At 26.6% G+C, this 21,017-nt stretch overlaps 1 protein-coding gene across 2 annotated transcripts in view; it reads left to right on the top strand.

Annotated features, from left to right (window-relative positions):
• Positions 1-18,715, top strand: part of LOC129611242 (uncharacterized) — a 147,533-nt gene extending 128,818 nt beyond the window's left edge. For both annotated transcript variants that reach the window (XM_055524285.1, XM_055524284.1), the window contains exons 7-9: positions 4,553-4,677; positions 13,315-13,453; positions 17,480-18,715. In XM_055524285.1, coding sequence (XP_055380260.1) covers positions 4,553-4,677; positions 13,315-13,453; positions 17,480-17,535 — 320 coding nt within the window. In that variant the 3' untranslated portion in view covers positions 17,536-18,715. The remainder of the gene's footprint in view (positions 1-4,552; positions 4,678-13,314; positions 13,454-17,479) is intronic.
• Positions 18,716-21,017: the final 2,302 nt, after the last annotated feature.

Below are 21,017 nucleotides of genomic sequence, written 5' to 3'. Positions count from 1 at the left end.
AAATATTTTCTTCGACGGAATTAATTATTTTGCAATACAAATTATTCAATTTATTATAAAAATATTATTAACCCTAGGAAAGATTAATTTAACTTAAGCAATGATGTCTTTAGTATCTTTCAGGTCAGTATTCGTATTACATTCTTATTACTTTGAAATTTCCATGAAAAAAGATTGTGCAATAGTAATTATTGTAGAAAATTTACGTGAAATTTTTCATTAATTGAATAAAAATGACCAGTTAACTGACAGATGAATTAAAAATTGATTTGCAATTCGCTTTTAAACCTTAAATAAAATATCTTACTTATTTGTAAAAAAAAATTAATCCACACTTTAGTATAGTTCTGCAAGCTAAATATTTGAATTCTCAAAATGGAAACACTTGTGGTATGAATTGAATATCTTAATAATAATTTTGTAAAATACCATCACCTCGCTGTAAGTCTCTTTAACCATGCTAAAAGTCATATTTCTTATAAGCAACCCAAAATTGAAAAATTAGGTAAGAAAAATTTCGCCTGGTTTTCTCTAAAAGTCGTAAATTTCCGCTCTCAAAAATTACTTTAAGCGGGTACTACTACATTACTGAAATATTCTTTTTTTAATTAAAACTTTAAAACTGTATTTTTGCACTACTATTCATTTTAATGCGATTAAGACCTAAAACAGTCTAATAATTTTCATATAATTTTCATCTTGCTACGAATATTATTTTACAATCTGGAATTTTGGATAATTTAACTTCTTAATATAGTTTAAATTGCGAAAAATTTCAAATTTTTAAATTCATGGCTTGGAGTATCGATGAGCTTGGTCAACCCTATCATATATTATGTATTAAACTTTTGTTGCAATTAATGAAACCACATAAGAAACAAAAATATTATTTTTTTTATTAAATATTTTGTATGGGGCTACCTTACAAATTTTGTTACTTTTTTTGTCCATGTTTATGAATATTTTGTGATCTGTGTTACTCGTATTTAAATTTTATAACTTCCACCACACGACATCATATCAAATCATCAGGGCAAGAAAAAGGTAAGAAAAAAAATTTTTTTTTTCTTTACTTCCAACTATCTAAAAAAAATTAAATGAAATTAAAATAACTCCAAAATGCAACGTTTTACAAATTACATATTCGGCCAAAAAGCGAAATATCCGCAAATAAAAAAGAAAAATATAAAATTTCGTTATTCTTCTTGTTGTTTTTCGTCTGTTTTCTTATATCTTTATACCTCGTATCTTCTTTTATTGTTTATGTGATTATTTTGTATGATTCTTGTTACTTTGAATAAGTTAAAAAGTAGACGTAAAAATAACAGCATCCGCATAAAAAGATGAACTCAACAATAATAATTATAACAACAATAACAACAACAGCAACAACAAAACAAAAGTAAAATTAATTTTTACCTTAAAGAACAGAGAATTGAACATAAATTTGTGTTTTAAACTCCGGTAGCAGTTTTTGCTTAAGAGGATAATAGATTTTTGTTTTTTTAATTTTCTTATTATTTTCATATAAAATGTATGGCTATTATTAATATGTATGCAAGTGGACGTAGACGTAGAGGTATGTAATGTGCATTCAGATAAATATGAATAAATTTTATAGGGTATAATGAATTACTTTTTTCATTTCTTATTCCTATTCGTACGTGAAAATTTACGATAATTTATTTATATGCATATTTTTCGTATTATTTATATGCGAAATTACGATAAGTTCAATAACGCTACACTATATTGTTATTTAGATGATACAATAATATTATAGAACTTACAGCAATTACTGCTGAATCGGATATGCGGTATGGTACAACTGATTAAGTTACCCATGTTGTTTGGGATCAAAGATTAAATAACTTTCGACACTTGGGCGGTAGGTAACATTCTGTTTCTCCAATATCAAAGATCAATGTATCTTAATTTTTGTAATTTTATGCATTTACTGAGCGGTTTTTTAAAATAATAACTTCAACATTTAATATAAAATCGACAATAAATTTGTTTAACGAATTTAATATCCTATAGTTGTAATTTCGCAAATATTTTATATTTGACTTGTTTTTCTTTTTAATATTTTTCTTGTCCGATTTCTTTTAAATTTTTTGTAACTCATGTTGATTTTTGACCCTTTTTCGTTTATTTTCTGTTTTGTTTTTTATTTATTTCTTACTCTTTGTAGGTATTCTTTGTTTAAATATAGGAAGATGGTTATTTATTTATTTTTTTTTATTCTGGTTAAAAGGTAAATTTTTCACAAAAAAAAACACGCGTGTTCTTTTCTTTATACATATTTCTTATGATTCGCTCCTTTTATGTAAAATATAAAATGTAATTCAGAAGCTATTGTAGATTTTTAATTTTAATTTGTACTGAAGTTGTGCATACAGACATTATGTACATATGTGCATATAAAGATAGCATGTATAACAGACTTAATTTACATACCAAACTTTTATACTCGTATGGGAGTGAATTGTGAAGAATGGTCCACAAAAAGTCTATGATTTTTTATTTTACACAATAAAAATGAAAACAGAAAAAGAAAAATAATAGCATTAAAACGACTTAGTCAAGCCACCATCTGGTCAAGAGAAGAAGAAATGTAATAAATTTTTCTCTCAGTGTTGAATTAAAATTTTTACTTTTCCTGTTATTGTTTTGTTGCGTTTTCTTTTCTTTCGCTTTTTTTTATATTTTTTGCTATTATTATTTTTTATTATTCTTAATTCTTATTTTTGTTATGTTGTTGCCAATACTGTTATTATTGTTTATTATTATTTTTGTATAGTTGGTGATTATAGTAATTTTTGTCTCTTTTTTTCTGTACTCACTTAATTTAAGAGCACAATGATATTATCATGATAGTAAGCAACATTGTTGCAAACAAAATAAGCAACATAAAAGAAATTAAAGGTTTTATTGATGTTCACTGTGTTACCAATAAGCACAAGGCAAAAAAATGAAATATGTACCTATGTAGATATATACAAAAAAAAAGTCAAAAACAATTATAAAACAAGAATATAAAAATAAGAGCAGAAAATAAATAAATAAAAAATAATACTTGAAATCGCGATCATAACATAATAACGCGACCAATTTAAACGGCCTATATTATAAAATGTCCTTTACAATAGTGTCTGATGTCTGCTGATGGGTTGATATTTTGTGTTTTAGTTGTGCTGCCAGCATAATGTTGTTCGTAAATTCTGATATGTACGGTTCTATAACGTGTTATTTATTTGGTTTTTTTTGTTGATATTTGTAGCAAGCATATATGCATATACATACATACAAACATATGTATGAATTATCATTGCTGTATTTTCCCTGTATCATTGCTGTTATTTTGTTTTTGTATTCTGATTGCTTTTTTCCGTTTTTTTTTTTAATTTTTTTGGTTAGTGTGTCTACACAGGTAGTAGTACATACATGTGTTATGTACATATGTATGTGCATATGCGAATGAAATAAAATAAAAATATGTATTTAGATATTATGAACGATGCATTAGTGCATCCCATGAGGAACGAAAAATTTTGGTCTAAAAAAATATGCTGCCGTCAGAAATGAAAAAAGTATATCTAAAAATTCTCTATATTCATATAGCTAAATCTTAGAAAAGAATATTCGCTAGAATTCACCAAAAATATACCATGCTATTTGTTTATGAAAAGGAATAAAAATTTTGAATAAAAATATAATTAGATTTTAGTGGCTTGCTTATTTTATTTTGTTAAAATATAGTGATAAACTAACTAAAACTGCTCCACTGCTATAGCAAAGAAGCAAAAGTAGTGAATTTGTAGCAAAAATAATGTGAAACAAAATATGAAAGTGTAGAACAGTGTAAAATTGCGAATATACCAATGTACATACATACATACTTGTTTAAAAATACAATGTATAAGATGTATTCGAAGAAAATTTCTACTAAGGAAGAAAATAAGAAAATACTAAAATCTGGTTTGGATTAAACTTTGCACTTATTTTTGATCTGATATTTTCTGACAATTTGATTTTTCTTTTTGATTTTTTAGTTCTTTTTTTTTTTTTTTTGATGAATGCACTTGAAATTATATGCATGTACATACATATGCGTCTCTGCAATGTGTATGTGTAATACAATTGTATTATTTGTCAATACTTTCTTTAGGGTTGCCAAACCAAAACCAATTCATTTTTTTTTATCTTTTTAAAATTTTAGGAAATTGGGATGTTTGTACATAGTTTGTATATTTTATGCTTTTATTTGATTGTACACATACGAGTATATACATAATGTACGTTTTTTTCTGTAAAAATCACAAAAGTATATCGTAGGAAAATATATTTGTAACTAATTTGTTTTTTTCAAAATTTTGTGTACAAAATGCCTCTGGCATTTGTTTCTGCAATACGAAACTGGCATGTTGAAATTCTACTTAAGCCAAAATTTTACTCAAAACTAAGCAACCTTTAAACAAATTCCTCAACCCGAAATTTTCACTTTGTTAATTCTAGGAGTGTATTGAAATACTTTTTTTTCTATTTACAGTTGGATCAACTTGTGAAACAGTATCATGTGGTCCAAAGAAAACTTGCCTAAAGGATTTAGCAACTAATCAGCCTAGATGTGTAACATGCAGTTTTAAATGTCCAAGAAAAAAATATAAAAATCAGGTAATTTTCGACTTATTGCAAAAGAGGCAAAAATATTTTGCACATAGTTTTTAAGAAAATATTTTTAAACATTTTGCAAATAATTCTATTCAACTACATATACTGAATTAAAATTAAGTAGCACAAAAATTCTGATATTTAATTATTGATTATTACAAATGTATCGTGTATTTGAACCACAGTGCCTCAGTATTTGGGAGAGCTGGAAGCGTCTTTCAAAACTTCCATTGTGTAGAATGTAATTTTTAGGTATTTTATGAGATAAAAATTATGTTTTATATTTTCTTATTCTTTAAAGGGTAAACTCTTTCAGGTGATATAATTAACTTCTTGAATTTTTGGGCCTAAAAACTCATTCTTCTGAGAAAATTTGTTTTGGAGGTCCTGTAAATACAATAGAATTTCAAACATCCTTTGTATAAAGTAAATTTTTTTTTAATATATACAGAATTTTAAGTATACAGAAATAAAACTTCTTATGTAAAAATTTTAACAAAATCTGATGAACTTTGTAGTTGTCAAACATATTGCAAAATTAACATTTCCTCTCAAAAAATCTCAAAGGACCTTATCTTTAAATTTTAATTAATATTAATTAATTTTAAATAATATAATTAAATCGGTAAACTTCAAATGTTAAGCATTTTCTTATGAAATCACTTTGATTCTCACTGTGGTTATAACCACTTAAAAGAGAACTTTTAAATTTTGATAAAGTTTTTTTAAAGAGTATCTTCATTAATTTCAAATGACTAATTTAATTTAGATACCTAAGTAGCCTAGTTTTAAAATCTTGATATTAATTTATATCTTCCTTTAGGTCCACAACAAAAATAAATTAAGTTAGAATTTGACCGTTCTGATCTCAATGCGTACATATGTATGTGCTATGCACACAAGCTAAATAACACACATTCGTTAACTCGTATTGTTGAAGCAAAAAAATTCATTCCGTCTTCTTTTTTCAAAATTAATTTATGTACATTAGGTTTTATGTGACAAATGATTTCCATTAAGAGTTGTTTTGAAGTTCTCTCTTTCTATAAAATAATCCGCTAAAAATTTCCATAAATTTTCAATTAAAATCAATCTGTCAGATCATAAATATGAAATCTTTAGTATATTATTTTCGTTTTTGTCTGACACAGCCAAAAAAAAGATCCTTTATTTATTTCATTTTATTGTTTTTTTTTCTCCTTGTTTTTATTATTTTCTACTTGACATTCTTAAGTTTTTAACGATTTTATTCATTTCATCGGTTGTTGTTAAATCTAATGATAACATTTACATATTATATACGAAAATCAGTTAAAGGCAACAAAAAGCCAACTACTTCAATGTGGTTTACAATAAAAAAAATATTTGGTTCTTAAAAAAATTCATGATTACAAATGAGCTTAAAACGAGTAGGTCTTCAGCTAATGAGTTGCTAAAAAAATTAAACGAAATTGCTTTTTTCACGTTGTTCATTATTATGATTTTTATTTGAATCTCGCAGCTTTCCATAAAACCATGTCATTCAATCATCAAATTAATCATGCAGTTGCCAAAATGTTATTTAACTTTAAAAGTATTATTAACCTCACTTGTACTTTCTTTCTCTACTTAATATGCAAATTGCAAATTTTTGAACATTTTAAGCTCATTGTTTCCATACATTCAGGAATTTCTAGTGTAAATTGCAGTATGTAGTTGATTTATTTCTAATTAAGTGTTCATATTTCGCATACCCTCTTAGAGATTATGCAATTAGAGACACAATAAATTATGCTATAATACTTTTATGTACCTATAAAAAGAAGAAGTCGAGAGGAGGAGTTAAACGAATATACTCCGCTACAGATGATTTTTTTATTTTTTACATGGTAGTAAGCAGACGTCGAATTTTCATTCGGCGATATTTACCGACATATGACGTTAGAGGTAGCAGCGCTTGTTAAATTGTTTGTGTTTTTTATAAAAAAAACAATTTGATAATATTATTCGACAAAGTACAGTGCAAATTTAAAAATTTTGAAGTATAACACAAAGTAACACATTTTTCCACAAGGTGGCAACAATATTTTTTCATGCATAACTTAAAATAACAATAAAAGAGCAATGGAAATAAAAATATTTCAATGTTTAAAGGGAAACGCAAAGAAGTAATTAAAAAAAAATATGCATTTCCAGGTTCATCATTCAGTCTTCACTGTTTGGAAATAAAATAAGATTGAAAAAACTTAACACCACCAGTCAAATTTAAACGATCATTTGGCTCGCATTTTGGGCTTGGCTCACATTTTTTGTTCTTAAACTCTAAAATAATTTTATTATTTCGTATTTTATTTTTTTTTTGTGTAGTTTGAGTGATTGTGACCTGAGTGGGATTTTTATTACGGCATATAGGCAGTAAATTTGAATAAAAATCCAAAAAAAAAAAATAAAAAAAAAATTAAAGGAGTCAATCATGGTAGAAGACTTTTGAAGTTTTTTTTTTTAATGTCAATAAGAATAAGAAGAGGAGGAAGCCAATATAATGAATAATTTGACTAATTAAATTTGAACAATTTTGGAATTTTTGAATCAAAAAAAAAATTTAAATTATTTACATGAAAATAACTTTAATTTTAAAAAATTATCACTGATACATTGTTATATTTTGTTTACTACATTGTTGTCAAAAGACTCCTTACCATATAGGCATGATTATAATATTTAAATTTTTGTTTTGATTTTTTATTGTGATAGTGCATTATAAATTTTGTTCTTCTTTAGGAGATTTTCGCTTCAATAAATGACAAAATATCTTGACATGATCAGAAATTTCGATTGATTTATGATGAAGAATTTTAATTTGTTTTGTGATAATTAAATAGTTGATGGTATTTGCATATAATTACATACACATATATAATGTATTGTATGTAAATTTGAGAAAGAGATAGCAAATATGCGTTCTGCTCCCATTACAGCGCTGCCAAAGGTGAAGAATTATTTTTAAAATGAAGGTTTTCTAACGCTACTAAAGTTTTTGAAAGTTGAAATTTTTTGCGCTTTTTTTCCCAAAGTTTACAAAAAAAAACATTTTGACCAAAAAGCCAATTTAATAGGCAACGCATGGTAACACTACTTCCATGACAGAAAATTTTTGATATTCTTCGCTTCATTTAATTCTATATTAATCGACTTGACGCTATAAATAAATGCGCATACGGCTTATAACATCATTATGTCACATAATTATCAGGCATCAAATTTTTTCTATTTGATGCCCGATTTAGTTCGAATTGAAATAGTGATATTTTGGCTTCTTTCTTTTTAGCACTTTTCCAAAAATTTTTCTAGATTCCAGGTTGTGGGAGTCTGAAATTTTAGCAGCCTTTAGATACTAATAAATAGCTTATTACGTTAAAAGAAAATTTTTTTCCATCTTCACCCCCCTCTCAACTTTTCGCCTCTTAAACTTGTAAAATTTGAATTTTTGACGCTATTTCAAAAACTGCATAAATCGCTCATCCTAAATATATGCAATCCTAGAAAGAGTTTTGTATATGAATGAAAATAATTTTTATAGTGTGATAGGTATACATAGACTGTATTTAAAAGCAGTATTTTCACTAATTGTTGAAGGCAAAAGTGTTACAATACAAACCATTGGTTTGACCCAACTTTAATTTAATTTCAATTGGAAATTTCGAAGGGCTCGTGAAGATTTCTTTTATTGAATCTTTAAAATGAAAATGTTATTTTAAAGAAATGAAGATATTTGGGCTAATCTATTTAGCAGCACTGCTCCCATACAAGAATTTTTTATTACTGCTTAGTTTTTGTGGAATATACGGGATAAAATTAAAATTCTTAACATAGATATTTAAAAATATAAAATGTTAAAATAATAAAGAATTTTAGTTGATTAAATAAAATTAAAGTCTCGAATTTATAATTAATCTTTTAACAACATCATGTGAATATATTTTGACGGAGAAAACCAATGTTCAAAGCATAATTTTTCATATAAAAATCATTAGCGCATAGTCTGCTCATTCTAATTTTACTTCTGCAATACTTCAAACACGAATCTTTAAAGAGCACAAAATTAAAAATCATCGTTTGGAGAATTAAAAGTATGGGTCAGAATTTTGTTTTGTAAAGGAAGTCAAAATTCTACTTCAGTCAAGATTTTGTATAGCTATCAAATATTAAAAGCACTCCAATATAAAATGGCTCAATTTTGAGCCTTTTTTTTGGAATAGCATATATGCATACTCGTAAAAGATTTTCGAAAAATTCCAATTATTTTGTTATTCAGTTTTCAATTTTTCTTCAGCTAGTCAGTTTTTCTTTCAACTGTGAAATTGTTTTAATCTCCTGTCGTTTTATCTTTAATTTTAAGTTGTGTCATTTCGAAAAAAAGACTTCTACTTTCTTGATGGGAACATCGTGACTTCAAAGACGTAAATTTCATAAATTATTAAAAAAACAAATTATAGCCACGAAAAAAAACAAAAAATCAATAATAAGTAAAATCGAAGTGCATTAATGCAATAAACAAGAACATGACCGGAAATCTAATTTAAGTCAGAAATCAGACTAAACATACCTAGGCATATAAGATAATAAATTTACCATATAAAGCGCATAACGTATGAATGACAGTGTTACACATTAACAAACAATAATAGTGCCATTATTGACATAACATATTTTGAAATATAACCACATCTATATTTGGCTATTTAGAGAGCGAAAGCACGAGCTAAAAACAAAATCGCTTTTTCTTCTTTTTATACATGCGTGCACATAGTGCTACATAAACCATGCAGGTATCAAAAAAACACAACACTCAACATAAATATATAAATCAATTTAATGGGACGTAATCGAAAATGTCATATTAAAAACGAAATTGTAAATAATTGTTTGTACACATGTACCCGAGTGTAAATATAGAAAATATTAATTCATTAATTATTACAAAAAAGAACAATAATAACAACAAGTACAAAAATAAAAAATAGATCTATTGACTTGATGAACGACTAGCCGTAAATTAATTGAATTTTATTTTACTTACCTTAAACATAATTTTATTCTATCGAACACTACGACATTTTAAACGATGCGGACGGCTCCCACCGCTGCATTGGAGGTGATGATCGGATTGCCGCCACTGCACCTCCATATATTGAAGGAAGCTCGGCTGGTGACTTACCGACTTCTCTCTGGCGAGGACGGGGCAGGGCTAAAGTTGGCCCACAGAACTCACAGAGACTTCATTGAGGGCGATCCGATTCTAAGGATAACCATGTCAGATACCTGTCTGCCGCGGTACAACTTCGACCACAAGTACAGGGTTCTGTTTCCTGATCGATGGACGTGGGATCGGGGTGGTCCGGTACTTAGGTCGGGTTCGAGCGTGTGGTATGCGGACGGATCCAAAACGGAGTCGGGTGTGGGCTCGGGCGTATACGGTGTCCGCCCGGACACGCGTGTATATGCAACCCTTGACCCGTATTTCACAGTGTTCCAGGCCGAAATACATGCAATAGAGATCTGTCTGAGAATCAATTTGGAAAGGGGGTATAGAAACCGCACCATCTATGTGTTCTCAGACAGCAGGGCTGCACTGCTGGCGCTCCGTTCAGCTCAGGTTACATCCAAGCTGGTCTGGAGCTGCCTTGCTGCACTTATGGAATTGGCATCGGAAAACAGAGTGATGCTCATTTGGGTGCCGGGCCATAGTGGCCATGCGGGCAACGAAGTTGCCGATGAGTTGGCGCGGAGGGGATCTGGGGCTGCCTTTGTGCAGCCGCTGCCTTTGTGCAGCCGCTGCCTTTCTGTGGTCTGCCTTCTTCCGCCGTGGGGGCCAGGCTTGCCTGCCTACTCGCGGCGGAATGCAGTCGTCACTGGCGGGACACGAAAGGGTGCCGTCATGCGAAGGTGTTTGTTCCGGCGTGCTCCGGCGGATTCGCTGCGGAGTTGCTGGGGATGAGCAGGAGCCGGGTTCGCACTATTGCGAATTTCTTCACGGGGCACTGCCCGGTGAAATACCACCTGCACAGGCTGGGGAAGTCGGGCTCCCCCCTGTGCAGATTTTGTGGGGGTGGCGATGAGACCGCCGTGCACATTCTCTGCGACTGTCCGGCACTGGCTGTTCGGCGCCGCAATTGTCTTGGACATGGGTCCCTAAGTGTTCGGGAACTATTGTCCAACTCCCTTAGGGATATCTCCGGCTTTGTGATTGGGACGGGGATATTATAGACGGGAGAGTGGGGTGGCTACAATAAGTCAAAAATGGCTGCGGTGGCTTGGGGGGATGCTCCTGTCCCCACTCAGTTCCCTTAGAATCTACAATCTACGACATTTTAAAAATTATATATATTCTATACACAATATATTAATTAATTCGTATGAAAAGCGCGCGCATTTGATCCAATCGCATATTGTTTTGCTTTGTTACGGTTTCTTTCTGATTTTTTTTTTTTGTTATGGTGAAAACAAATGAGTTTGAAGTTAGATTAAAATTGTAAATGTTGCAGTTGGTTGTTCCTCTTACGGAAACTGCTTTAGACGGCATGGCTGGTTGGGTATTTAGTGTTAGAGTACACACAAAATTTTATTTTTTGTTTCAGGTCAAGTTACACTGGCGCAACAGCATCGAAGTCCACTATTTACTCTTTTTAAGATCAATTCGCCGCGGGTTAATTATTCTACGAGAAAAATTGTTAGCTTCGCTATTATTGTGCATATAAAAAACTTCGATATTTTGCCAACAAAGAATTGGTGAATCCCGATAAGGCAACAATATCGTACTTTTATATTTACTTCTTGTGTGACTACAACTTATTTTTACATTATGTTTTTTCTACTTCGCTTCGGGTTTTTTTCTTTTGATGTTTTCACATTATTTAAAATTCTATCTAGACTGTCATCAGGTGACAATGTTAATTAACACACTTTTATTTTATATTTTTAATAATTATGTACGCATGTGGGTATACGAGTATATAAATTTTTGTATATATGAACACAAAACTTACATAATGCATAAACCTCAAATAGTATAAAGTGATTAATGTTCTTATATTGGCTCGGTGTTTCATTTCTGCACGAAAAAAAGCAAAACATCATGAAAATGAATAGTACGAGCGAGTACAAACATACATACATCAGTAAAAATATTTACAAATTGCTTTAGAATTAAAATTAAAGATTAACATTGTAATAATATAATTAATTTATAAAATAATTAATGAGTTATAGAGTAGCTTTGAGGTTATGTTTTTGGAAATTATTGTATCCCGGAATAAAAGTTGTGTGTGTGTGTTGTAGATGAACACATTGCATGCAATCTTCGATCTTAAATGAATTTTTATGTTTTATTATTAATTGCAATTTGTGAGCAAACAGTAATGTATATACAATGTATCGCAAGCTTATGACACTTTTCTTTAAAAAATAATTTTGTTTTACTTCGTTACAGCAAATGGTCGGAATTATGTCCGATTGCGGTGCAGCAAATACATTTGTATAAATGTATATTATGATCAAGTTCCTTCAAACTTTTCAAACATATTTGATTAAATTTAAAAAAATTTTTGGGTACAGGCTGAATGCAGAACTTACAAATAAATTACAAGTTTCAAATTGACTAATTAAAAAATATAGAATTACATGAATTTGGATTTGATCTGAAATTTGAAAAATAAAAAAGGATTTTAATAAAATCTGATTTTAACTTTGTCGAAAATTTAGTTTTCAATTCTGAAATCGTTTGTGTAAAAGTTGTTAAAAAGTTGTTCTTTTATATACGAATAAAGAAAATTCTAATGTAAATTCGGCTGATTGCAAAATCATTGCGACATTTTTTAAAATTAATTACAAGACTCATTAAATTAATAAATGCGTAAAAGATATTTTAACAGGTTATTTTTATTGTTAAACTACAAATTTTTTAAGAATGATATTGTTAAAATTTTCTTCTATAAATAGTGGTTGATCTCGTATCAACCACTACCGCCTTCTGATAGACGGGGCGGGATGCCATCTCGGTACTTCTACATAATTTTAAAATCATTCCACAGTTTTCTATGGAGAAAAATGATTCCGGCAACATATTTTAAGTTGATTTTCACAACAGAATTATTTTCCATGGAATGTAAAAAATTATGTGAAATTTGTAGAAATTTCTTCTCGCGTTAATTAACATTAAGATCTCTTTGAGTTTCGACAAAAACCTTTCTCTCCAAGCATATTTTTAAAAGTAATTATGTATAATTGAACTTCTATAAATCACTCAGTAAAATTTATTATGAATTTTTTAATAATAAAATAAAAAAGAATAAAATAATTTTTATTGCAGTGAATTATTTTCTAAATGATTTATTAATAATGATTTATTGGCTAACATATTTATATTTTTTTTTTCGTAAGTACCCCAATTGATTATTCCTACTTTTATTCTTTCGCACTCCCAACTTAAGTCATACATACGCCAAACGTTATAATATGTGCTTGCCTCAAATAAAATTTTTAAACAAAGTCTACATTTAATTTAATTGCAAAATATTTTTTTTTTATTTTTTTTTTGTTTTAGTTTTATATCTGTTAATAAGTTTAACTAAATAATTTTTTTTCATTTCTTTATATGTATAGCTGCAAAATGATAAATATGGTCATATGAAAATATGCGGCAATAATAATCATACTTATCATTCTTGGTGTCATATGAGACGAGATTCATGTAATACAGAATTATATATTGACATTAAGCATATTGGAGCTTGTCATAGAGGTGAGTTATTGTTATATGAATTGTAAGATAAAATATAATTAAATAATATTGTTTGTACCGCTTATATGTGCGTTTATATAAATATCTGTATATATGTGTAAATATTTATGCAATATGTAGAATGCAATTCGAAGTGAACTATATTGTATAAGAAAACAATCAAATTAATGTTGTATGCTATTTTAATTATAGATGTGCATAGCTACTTGTGTATGTATATATTATGCGATTATCCCTTATATAACGTAAAATTTTGGGACCGAAATTTTGTTATACGTTTCATTATAAATAGAGTTTCTAGACAAAATATTAGAAAATATTGCTGTTATTACTGAAGAATTTTAATTCATTGCATTCATTTAGGATGAAAGGAAAAAAACATTAAAAAAGCGTAAACATTTTGGTGCAATTTGACATCACTCACATTAGCATTTGGAAAATTACAACAAAAGAAATTTGGAAATGCCTGCAGTTTCGGAAATATAAAGCCCCAAATATTTTAACAATTTTAAGATGCGATAACTTAGGAGGGGATGGAAGTGGGAAAAAATATTCCTCTTTCGAAATAAGTTATTTGTTAAAGTATAAAAGCTGTTAAAATATCAGACTAAAACTTTCCGTCTAAAAGAGGAAAAATATTAGTGAACGGTTAATTTCAATAGTCATTTTGCTATTTTAAGATTTGACAGTATCGCATCGCGGTAAAGAAAATCAGTTGCTACTTTTCTGCTTTTTGCGGGATTTAAAAAAATGTTTGCGGTTCCATTGCAATAAGTAGGCAAAAAGAGCAGATCTTTAGGGAACTATAACTTTTAAATAGGGGGAAATAAGCAAAAAAAATTTTTTACAGAAATAAGTTTTTAGTAAACTAATATTTGTGTATAAGATTTCAGATTTCTGTCTTGAAGGGAATGAAGGTTTTGTAAACAGGCCCGCGATCGGAGGGACAAAGTGAAACTAATAAACACTTCTTCCCAATTTTTTTGGAAGAATGCCAAAACAAATACCTTTTTGCATAATTGATCCAAATTGTTACACTACTAGTATAATAAAAAATTATAACCAAATTATTTCTTGAAATTAAGAGTAGGTTATAAATTTTCCTAAAAAAAATACAAAATTAAAAAATTTTTGCATAAAAAAAAACCAATTATTGTAATTTGTAATTTATTAAAGGATTGATTTATTTTGTATTAAATTTTAATTTGTTTTTAATAAATTTGAAATATCTAATTTATTACACAATCATATAAACATTTAATGAATAAATTATGTTCATTCAAGAAAAAAACGATATTCTGAATGACTAATAGAATTTTTAGGCCGTGCCTCAAATCACGAATTTTTTACATTTCAGCACTGATTGCATTGGAAAAATCCATTAAAATGCAATGTCTTGTTTCTACTAATAGGCAAGATATGAAACATGTAATTAGGCGTATTACGTTATTTATGTATCGAAATCAAATGTTTATAATTAGTTAACATTTTGATTTACACAAAAACAATGTGACATTGTGACTATATAAGTGATAAAGTGATTTTTATTACGTTTCCTGAATTATATTTCGATTTCATTTAACACGATAAGGTTTAATAACATTTGATATACTGGAAAAATTTTCATTTTAATTGGAAGTTGAAATTCCATTCAATTTTAATATTTTTATATTGTAAATGAAAATGTTTAAATTGAAAGGGATTAAATTGAATAAAAGTGAAAAATAAAGCTTTCCCTTTTTTATTTTTCTCAATAACTCCTGAACCAAACCAGGTAGCAAGAAGACTATATAATAAATTGAAGGTCAGTAAATAAGGTTACCAGCTGTAACTTTCATGTTATATCGTCTAGAAAATTTACTTTTACACCAGTACGAACTAAGAAACTTTTTATAGTTTCTTAGCTGTGTTTTTGAATGTATAGTTTTTAAAGCTGTGGTATTAAAATATTCGCACAAACAAATATATTAGTAAAGCCAATAAAAGTCGTTGAAATTGCTTGGCTGCTTCTGGTATCTGCCGTACAACTCTAAGAGTTAATTGGCATTATCTCAGAAATCATTGGAATAATAATATAGAAATCTCGTGTAAATAAGGGTGTTGTAAATGCTGTTATGTGTGATAAAAATCGTTGAGACTTCTTGTGGTAGCTGCCGTACAACTTCAATAGAAGTTTGGTCATATCTTAGAAAATATTGAAGAGTACTGAAATTTTGTACACAAAAAAGGAAACAGTACTGAAATTTTGCATACATTAATATGGTAATATAGCAAATTAAAGTCATAGTCTGCCCCATAGTCAGCTATAACACATTTATTCGCACATAGGATAAAAAATTCATATAGGTATCACAGAATTGACACGGTCAACTCTATTTTTTCTTGTTTTAAAAATGAGATTTTCAAATTCTTCGAATTTTAAAGTAATGTGATTCCGAAAACTGAACAGATTATAACTAATTCGGATATTTGTAACAAAGCCCTTATTCTGTTTCCAAATCATATTTAATAATGCGCCTACTTTACACAGGCATGGAATTGCACTTAAAATTTCAAAAAGTAAAAAATCAGACGAAATTGACTTTAAGCCCATGTAACTCTGAACGTATTAAGCTATGAACATCGTCCTTTACTTTTGTCTTCTCATAAGGGCCTATAAAATGGTGTATAGCTATGCGCACTTTGATACGAGACACCTTATAGATAAAGGTACATTATAATGTATTGATAGAATAATTACCACAAAAATTTTTGTGGTCTTTTTTACTATATAAATTTTTAATTTTAAAATTCCAAACGCAGAAACTTAAAAGTTTTTAACTTTATTTGAAGAAAAAGTCTTCTTCTTTTGGTATAAACCTATGAAACTGTATTTTGTCTACACTGTTGTGTAGACAAAAAGCTGTAGTTTGGATAATTTTCAAAATTCTGTCCAGAATTTTATGTAATTTCCATACTATATTTTAAAATGTGGGTGCTTTTCTGCTAATACGGAAGTATTAAAAAAATCATCAATAATATCTAGTGAAAAAATTTGGGAGCACAAAAATTGCAAAATTGATTTTTTCGAAGACAAAAATTTTGAAAGAAATTTCAAAATTTTGAAAATAATAAAATTACAGAACTAACACGAACCGTTAAAGTTGTTTTATGACTTCGTTAGTATACGTTAAACTTTGAAAGTTCTTCAAAAATATTTTCAGTATTCTATTCAATTGTGAGAATTTTTTAAATTGAGTGAAGAAATATTTTTTTCATTTTATAATTGCAAATTCTTATTGGTTTACGTCTTAGATAAAGAAATATATAAATTGGTTGGTGAACATAATAACTTTTTCGAGCTTTTGAATAGATATCACTCATTCGATTAAAAGTGAAGTATTACAGTTTTTAATTTGAGTAGGAATTCGAGTGGAGTAATAAAATTATATTCGAAAAATAGCTACAGTATACATATTTACATACTTATGTACATGTATCTGTATATAACAGGAAAAAATTAACAATATTAGCTTAACGAATAATAATAGTGTGTTTTCTATTATTTTTAAAATTTGAAATTGTTGCGTGAAAAATTGAAAATAAATGAGAATTAAAATTGTAAAACAAAATTTTTAAATTTTTAATTTAATTTTTAAGAATTTTCACGTAACAGGGCTGTAAAATTAAATGAAAAATAACTCTATAATAATAAATAAATAACCCAGTACAAAATTCAAATTATAAAGTAAAAAATTTTAGATTTATATTTAAACTATGCCCTAGAGAGTTTATAGTTCTGGTAATATTAGTCTAGGAAAAAATATCTGTACATAGCTGCATATTTTTTATATATCAAATAACAAAAATTTGCACAAATGTTCTGATCCTCTACTACTTAATTCATTTTCACTGTTATTAGAAGATCCAATTGTTATTATTCTTAATTTTAATTTGAATAATATAAAAGAAAATGAATTATTATTATTATATTTATTAAAAACACAAAATATATTAATGTTTTTTATTCGATTTAATTTATTTCAGATTCATTTATTCCAACTCAACCACCGGATACACAAAATCGAATGAAGGCTCAATGATATTCAATTTCTGATAATGTAAATAATACAATTAAAGAATTAGTTAATAAATTTTTGTTTATAGTTGAGAAAATATTTCGAAAAGTATTATTATTTTTTTATTAGTAAATTAATAATATAAATTTTATTTAATTTAATTATATATATATAAAGAAAATTTAAAAACAAAATAAATTAAATTACATTAACATTTTATTTATAGTTTTAAAATTACAAAATCAAAAAATAAGAAAACGAAAAATAATTGATGCAAATATTCTTAATTAAAAAATAAATATTTTTTAGTAAATGAGATATGCTCAGGCGGCAGCTCAATGTAAATTTTGTAAATTTATTATGTTATAGTTAATGAAAATTTAAAAGAAAAAAAAAGAGAGAAACATAATTTGATTGATCTATTTTATATAATATTTAATTATTATTATTATTATTATTATTAATTAGATAAGTATAAATATTAAAAATTGTATAGAAAGTTTAGTTTTAAATAATATTTTAATTTACTTTAATAAATTATTAATACAAAATATAATTAAAATTATTAATAATATTTATTTTTAAAATGAGTTTAAAAATTATAAAAAAAAAATTTAATTTATAAATAATTGTTAAAAAAATAAAATTAAATAACGAAGAGAATGAATTGTAATTTTTTTTTTAATTGTACTTGAAAATGATAAAAAATTGAAGAAAAATATTTAGGAAAAAATAAGGAAAGAAAAAATTTTGAGGAAAATTTCAAAAAAATATTTATACAAATAAAAAAAAAATTAATTTTGCAAATATTTGAAGCGAACTGAAACAATGAATCTGTAATACATAAATGAATCCAAATAAAATTATATTTAAATAAATTAAAATATAAAAACAATATTTAGAAAATTGTAGAGAAATAATTAATAATTATGAATGTATTCCATATTATGACATAATACAACTTATAATTTTAAATAATGTTTAGATGCTTTGCAAACATCATTTACAAATATCGAATTTATATATCATGTATGTATGTGTTATACATCACATGTGTGAACACATTAAATAAAAAATTCACGGCCAATCTAAATAACGTCTATGTTGTAAGAATATCATAGCGCTGACAAAAACAAATTTAATATAAATTTCAAATTTTGCATATTTAATAATTATTTTTGATTATTTTCGAGTCTGCATTAATATATATTTAAGAACATATTTCCGTTTATACGAATCACGAATTAATTGGTATAATATAAAATGTTTAAATGAAAGCTAAACTTAAGTATAAACCAAGAATCAAAAAACAAAATTCAAAATCTATTTAAGAATAACAATAATTAATGTAATTTTTTCTATTTTTTTTGTTAATCTAAAATTTTTGCATAATTAATTTGCGATTTTTTTTATTTTAGGCAGTGACAATGATTCAAATTTCAATAATTTTATAAACTCTTTCTCAAAATTTTCGAAATTTTTTTTTGACAAGAAAATCAAAGATACAAATTTCGAATTCTAGAATGGATAGTTTACGTAGTGGTAAAATTGAAATTGTAAGAGTATATTGTTTTTCTCAATAATTTGAACTTGCAATAGTTGAGCTTTACAGTAGATTCCTAATTTTTGAGTTTTATTCTAAAGTGAATAATGTATTCACAAGATTTCATAAATTTTAATAAATATGATTACAAAATTCGATTGAAAACCATAATTTCTTAAATATCCACTGTCTTAAATTCTGATTTTTGTGTGTAAATTTTTAAAATAACTACGATGCAATTGAAATTAGAAAGATTAAAATTTGAATTTGAAAAATATTAATTTGAGCGCGTTCAAGAATCAGAAAAACTATTAGAAATTTAGATTGGCTACGATAATGATTATAGATTAGATTAAGAGCATATACGCACTGAGAATATTCAAAAATAATAACAATAGAAAATTTAACTATTTTAAAAATAATGCTCCTGATAAAATGCTCTTAATGTAATAATATATATATATATTATAGAATTTATAGATGTAAAATCTATTAAAATTTATATGAAAATAAATTTTAAACATACGAATATAATGTAAACAGGTTAGCCCCCATTATACATACACATAAATTAATAGATAAATGAAAAATGAAAATGAATTTTAGTAAAAATGTCTTTCGAATACTTAACCCACCTCTCTTGATCTATACTTATACTTATATTAATAGATATTGTAAAAGATAATACAAAATTTCAATTATAGTATGCTTTATTTTTAGTACACATTTTTGTAAAATTGATAAATGCAAATTTTTTTAGAAGATTAATATAATGTCAATTGAATATTTTTAAAATTTTAGAAAAATTATAGAAGATAAAAAAAAATAATAATGTCATCAAAATTTATTTTATAAAAATGTTTTTTAATGTGCAACAAAAACACACAAACAAAATAATAAAATATTAGAACAGTTTAAAAAGCGCCATGTTGCCAACTTAAATTATTTTATTCTTAAATTAAAATGAATATTTTTCTTTCCTTGAAGAACTTTTTACAAAATTTATATAATACATTATACATATATATATATTACAATATATATATATATATATATATATAGTAGATATACGTACATTCATTTAAATGGTTTCTATATTTCTTGAATTAAATTCTGTATTTAATAAAAAAAAAATTGAAAAATTAAAAAAAAGAAACAAGTTTCAAAGATATTAAAATTATCTAATTCATGTAAAAAAAACAAGGAAAAAACAAGTAGATAAAATTTTATGAAAAAAAATATAAATGTAACGTACATAGCTACTTATTTAGTAAATTAAATTCAATACAAAAAAAATAACATGATATATAATGAAAATATTGAAAAAAAAAGAAAAAAAAAATAGTTTAATAAAAAAAATTATATGTTAACTTATATTTAAAATAAAAATGCAACTAATTAGAAAAAAATCTATTGTTTAAAATTTAGAATGCCAAATAAAGTCGTGGAATTGCACCCCATAAAGTGATAAGAAGAATTATTACTCATTCAAATAAAAAAAAAATATTTCTTAATATTTTTACTAAGTAAATATCTAAACTACAATAAATGGAGGAACGAATTATTTTCAAAAAAATTTTGACATCTTAGCTTGAAAAATGCTTGTACTTGGTATGCTTACATATTGTAAGATTTGTATGGGTGAATGTAAATTATTTTTGGATTTGTACGAAAGTTTTTATAAGAGCTTACACAAACACTATACTAAATTTTACTTGAAAAGTGTATAGCCTTAATAACTCATTGATAGATACATCTGAATACACTAAACATGGAGTTGTGTGGCAGCTACTGAAAGAATTTTACTGCCATAAGCGAATTTTAATAGAATGCAGTCTATTCTATTATGCGAATTTTAATACTGTAAGCTTTATAGCTGTTACCGAAATATGGCTCAATTATTTTTACAGTTGTATGACAACTATTATCGCTGAACTACTGCTTTAATTGAACTCAAATTAAA

The sequence above is a fragment of the Condylostylus longicornis genome, unplaced genomic scaffold, assembly GCF_029603195.1.
Source record: "Condylostylus longicornis isolate FDR11 unplaced genomic scaffold, ASM2960319v2 ptg000048l, whole genome shotgun sequence".
Lineage (NCBI taxonomy): Eukaryota > Metazoa > Arthropoda > Insecta > Diptera > Dolichopodidae > Condylostylus > Condylostylus longicornis.
This window is presented reverse-complemented; position numbering and strand designations above follow the sequence as displayed.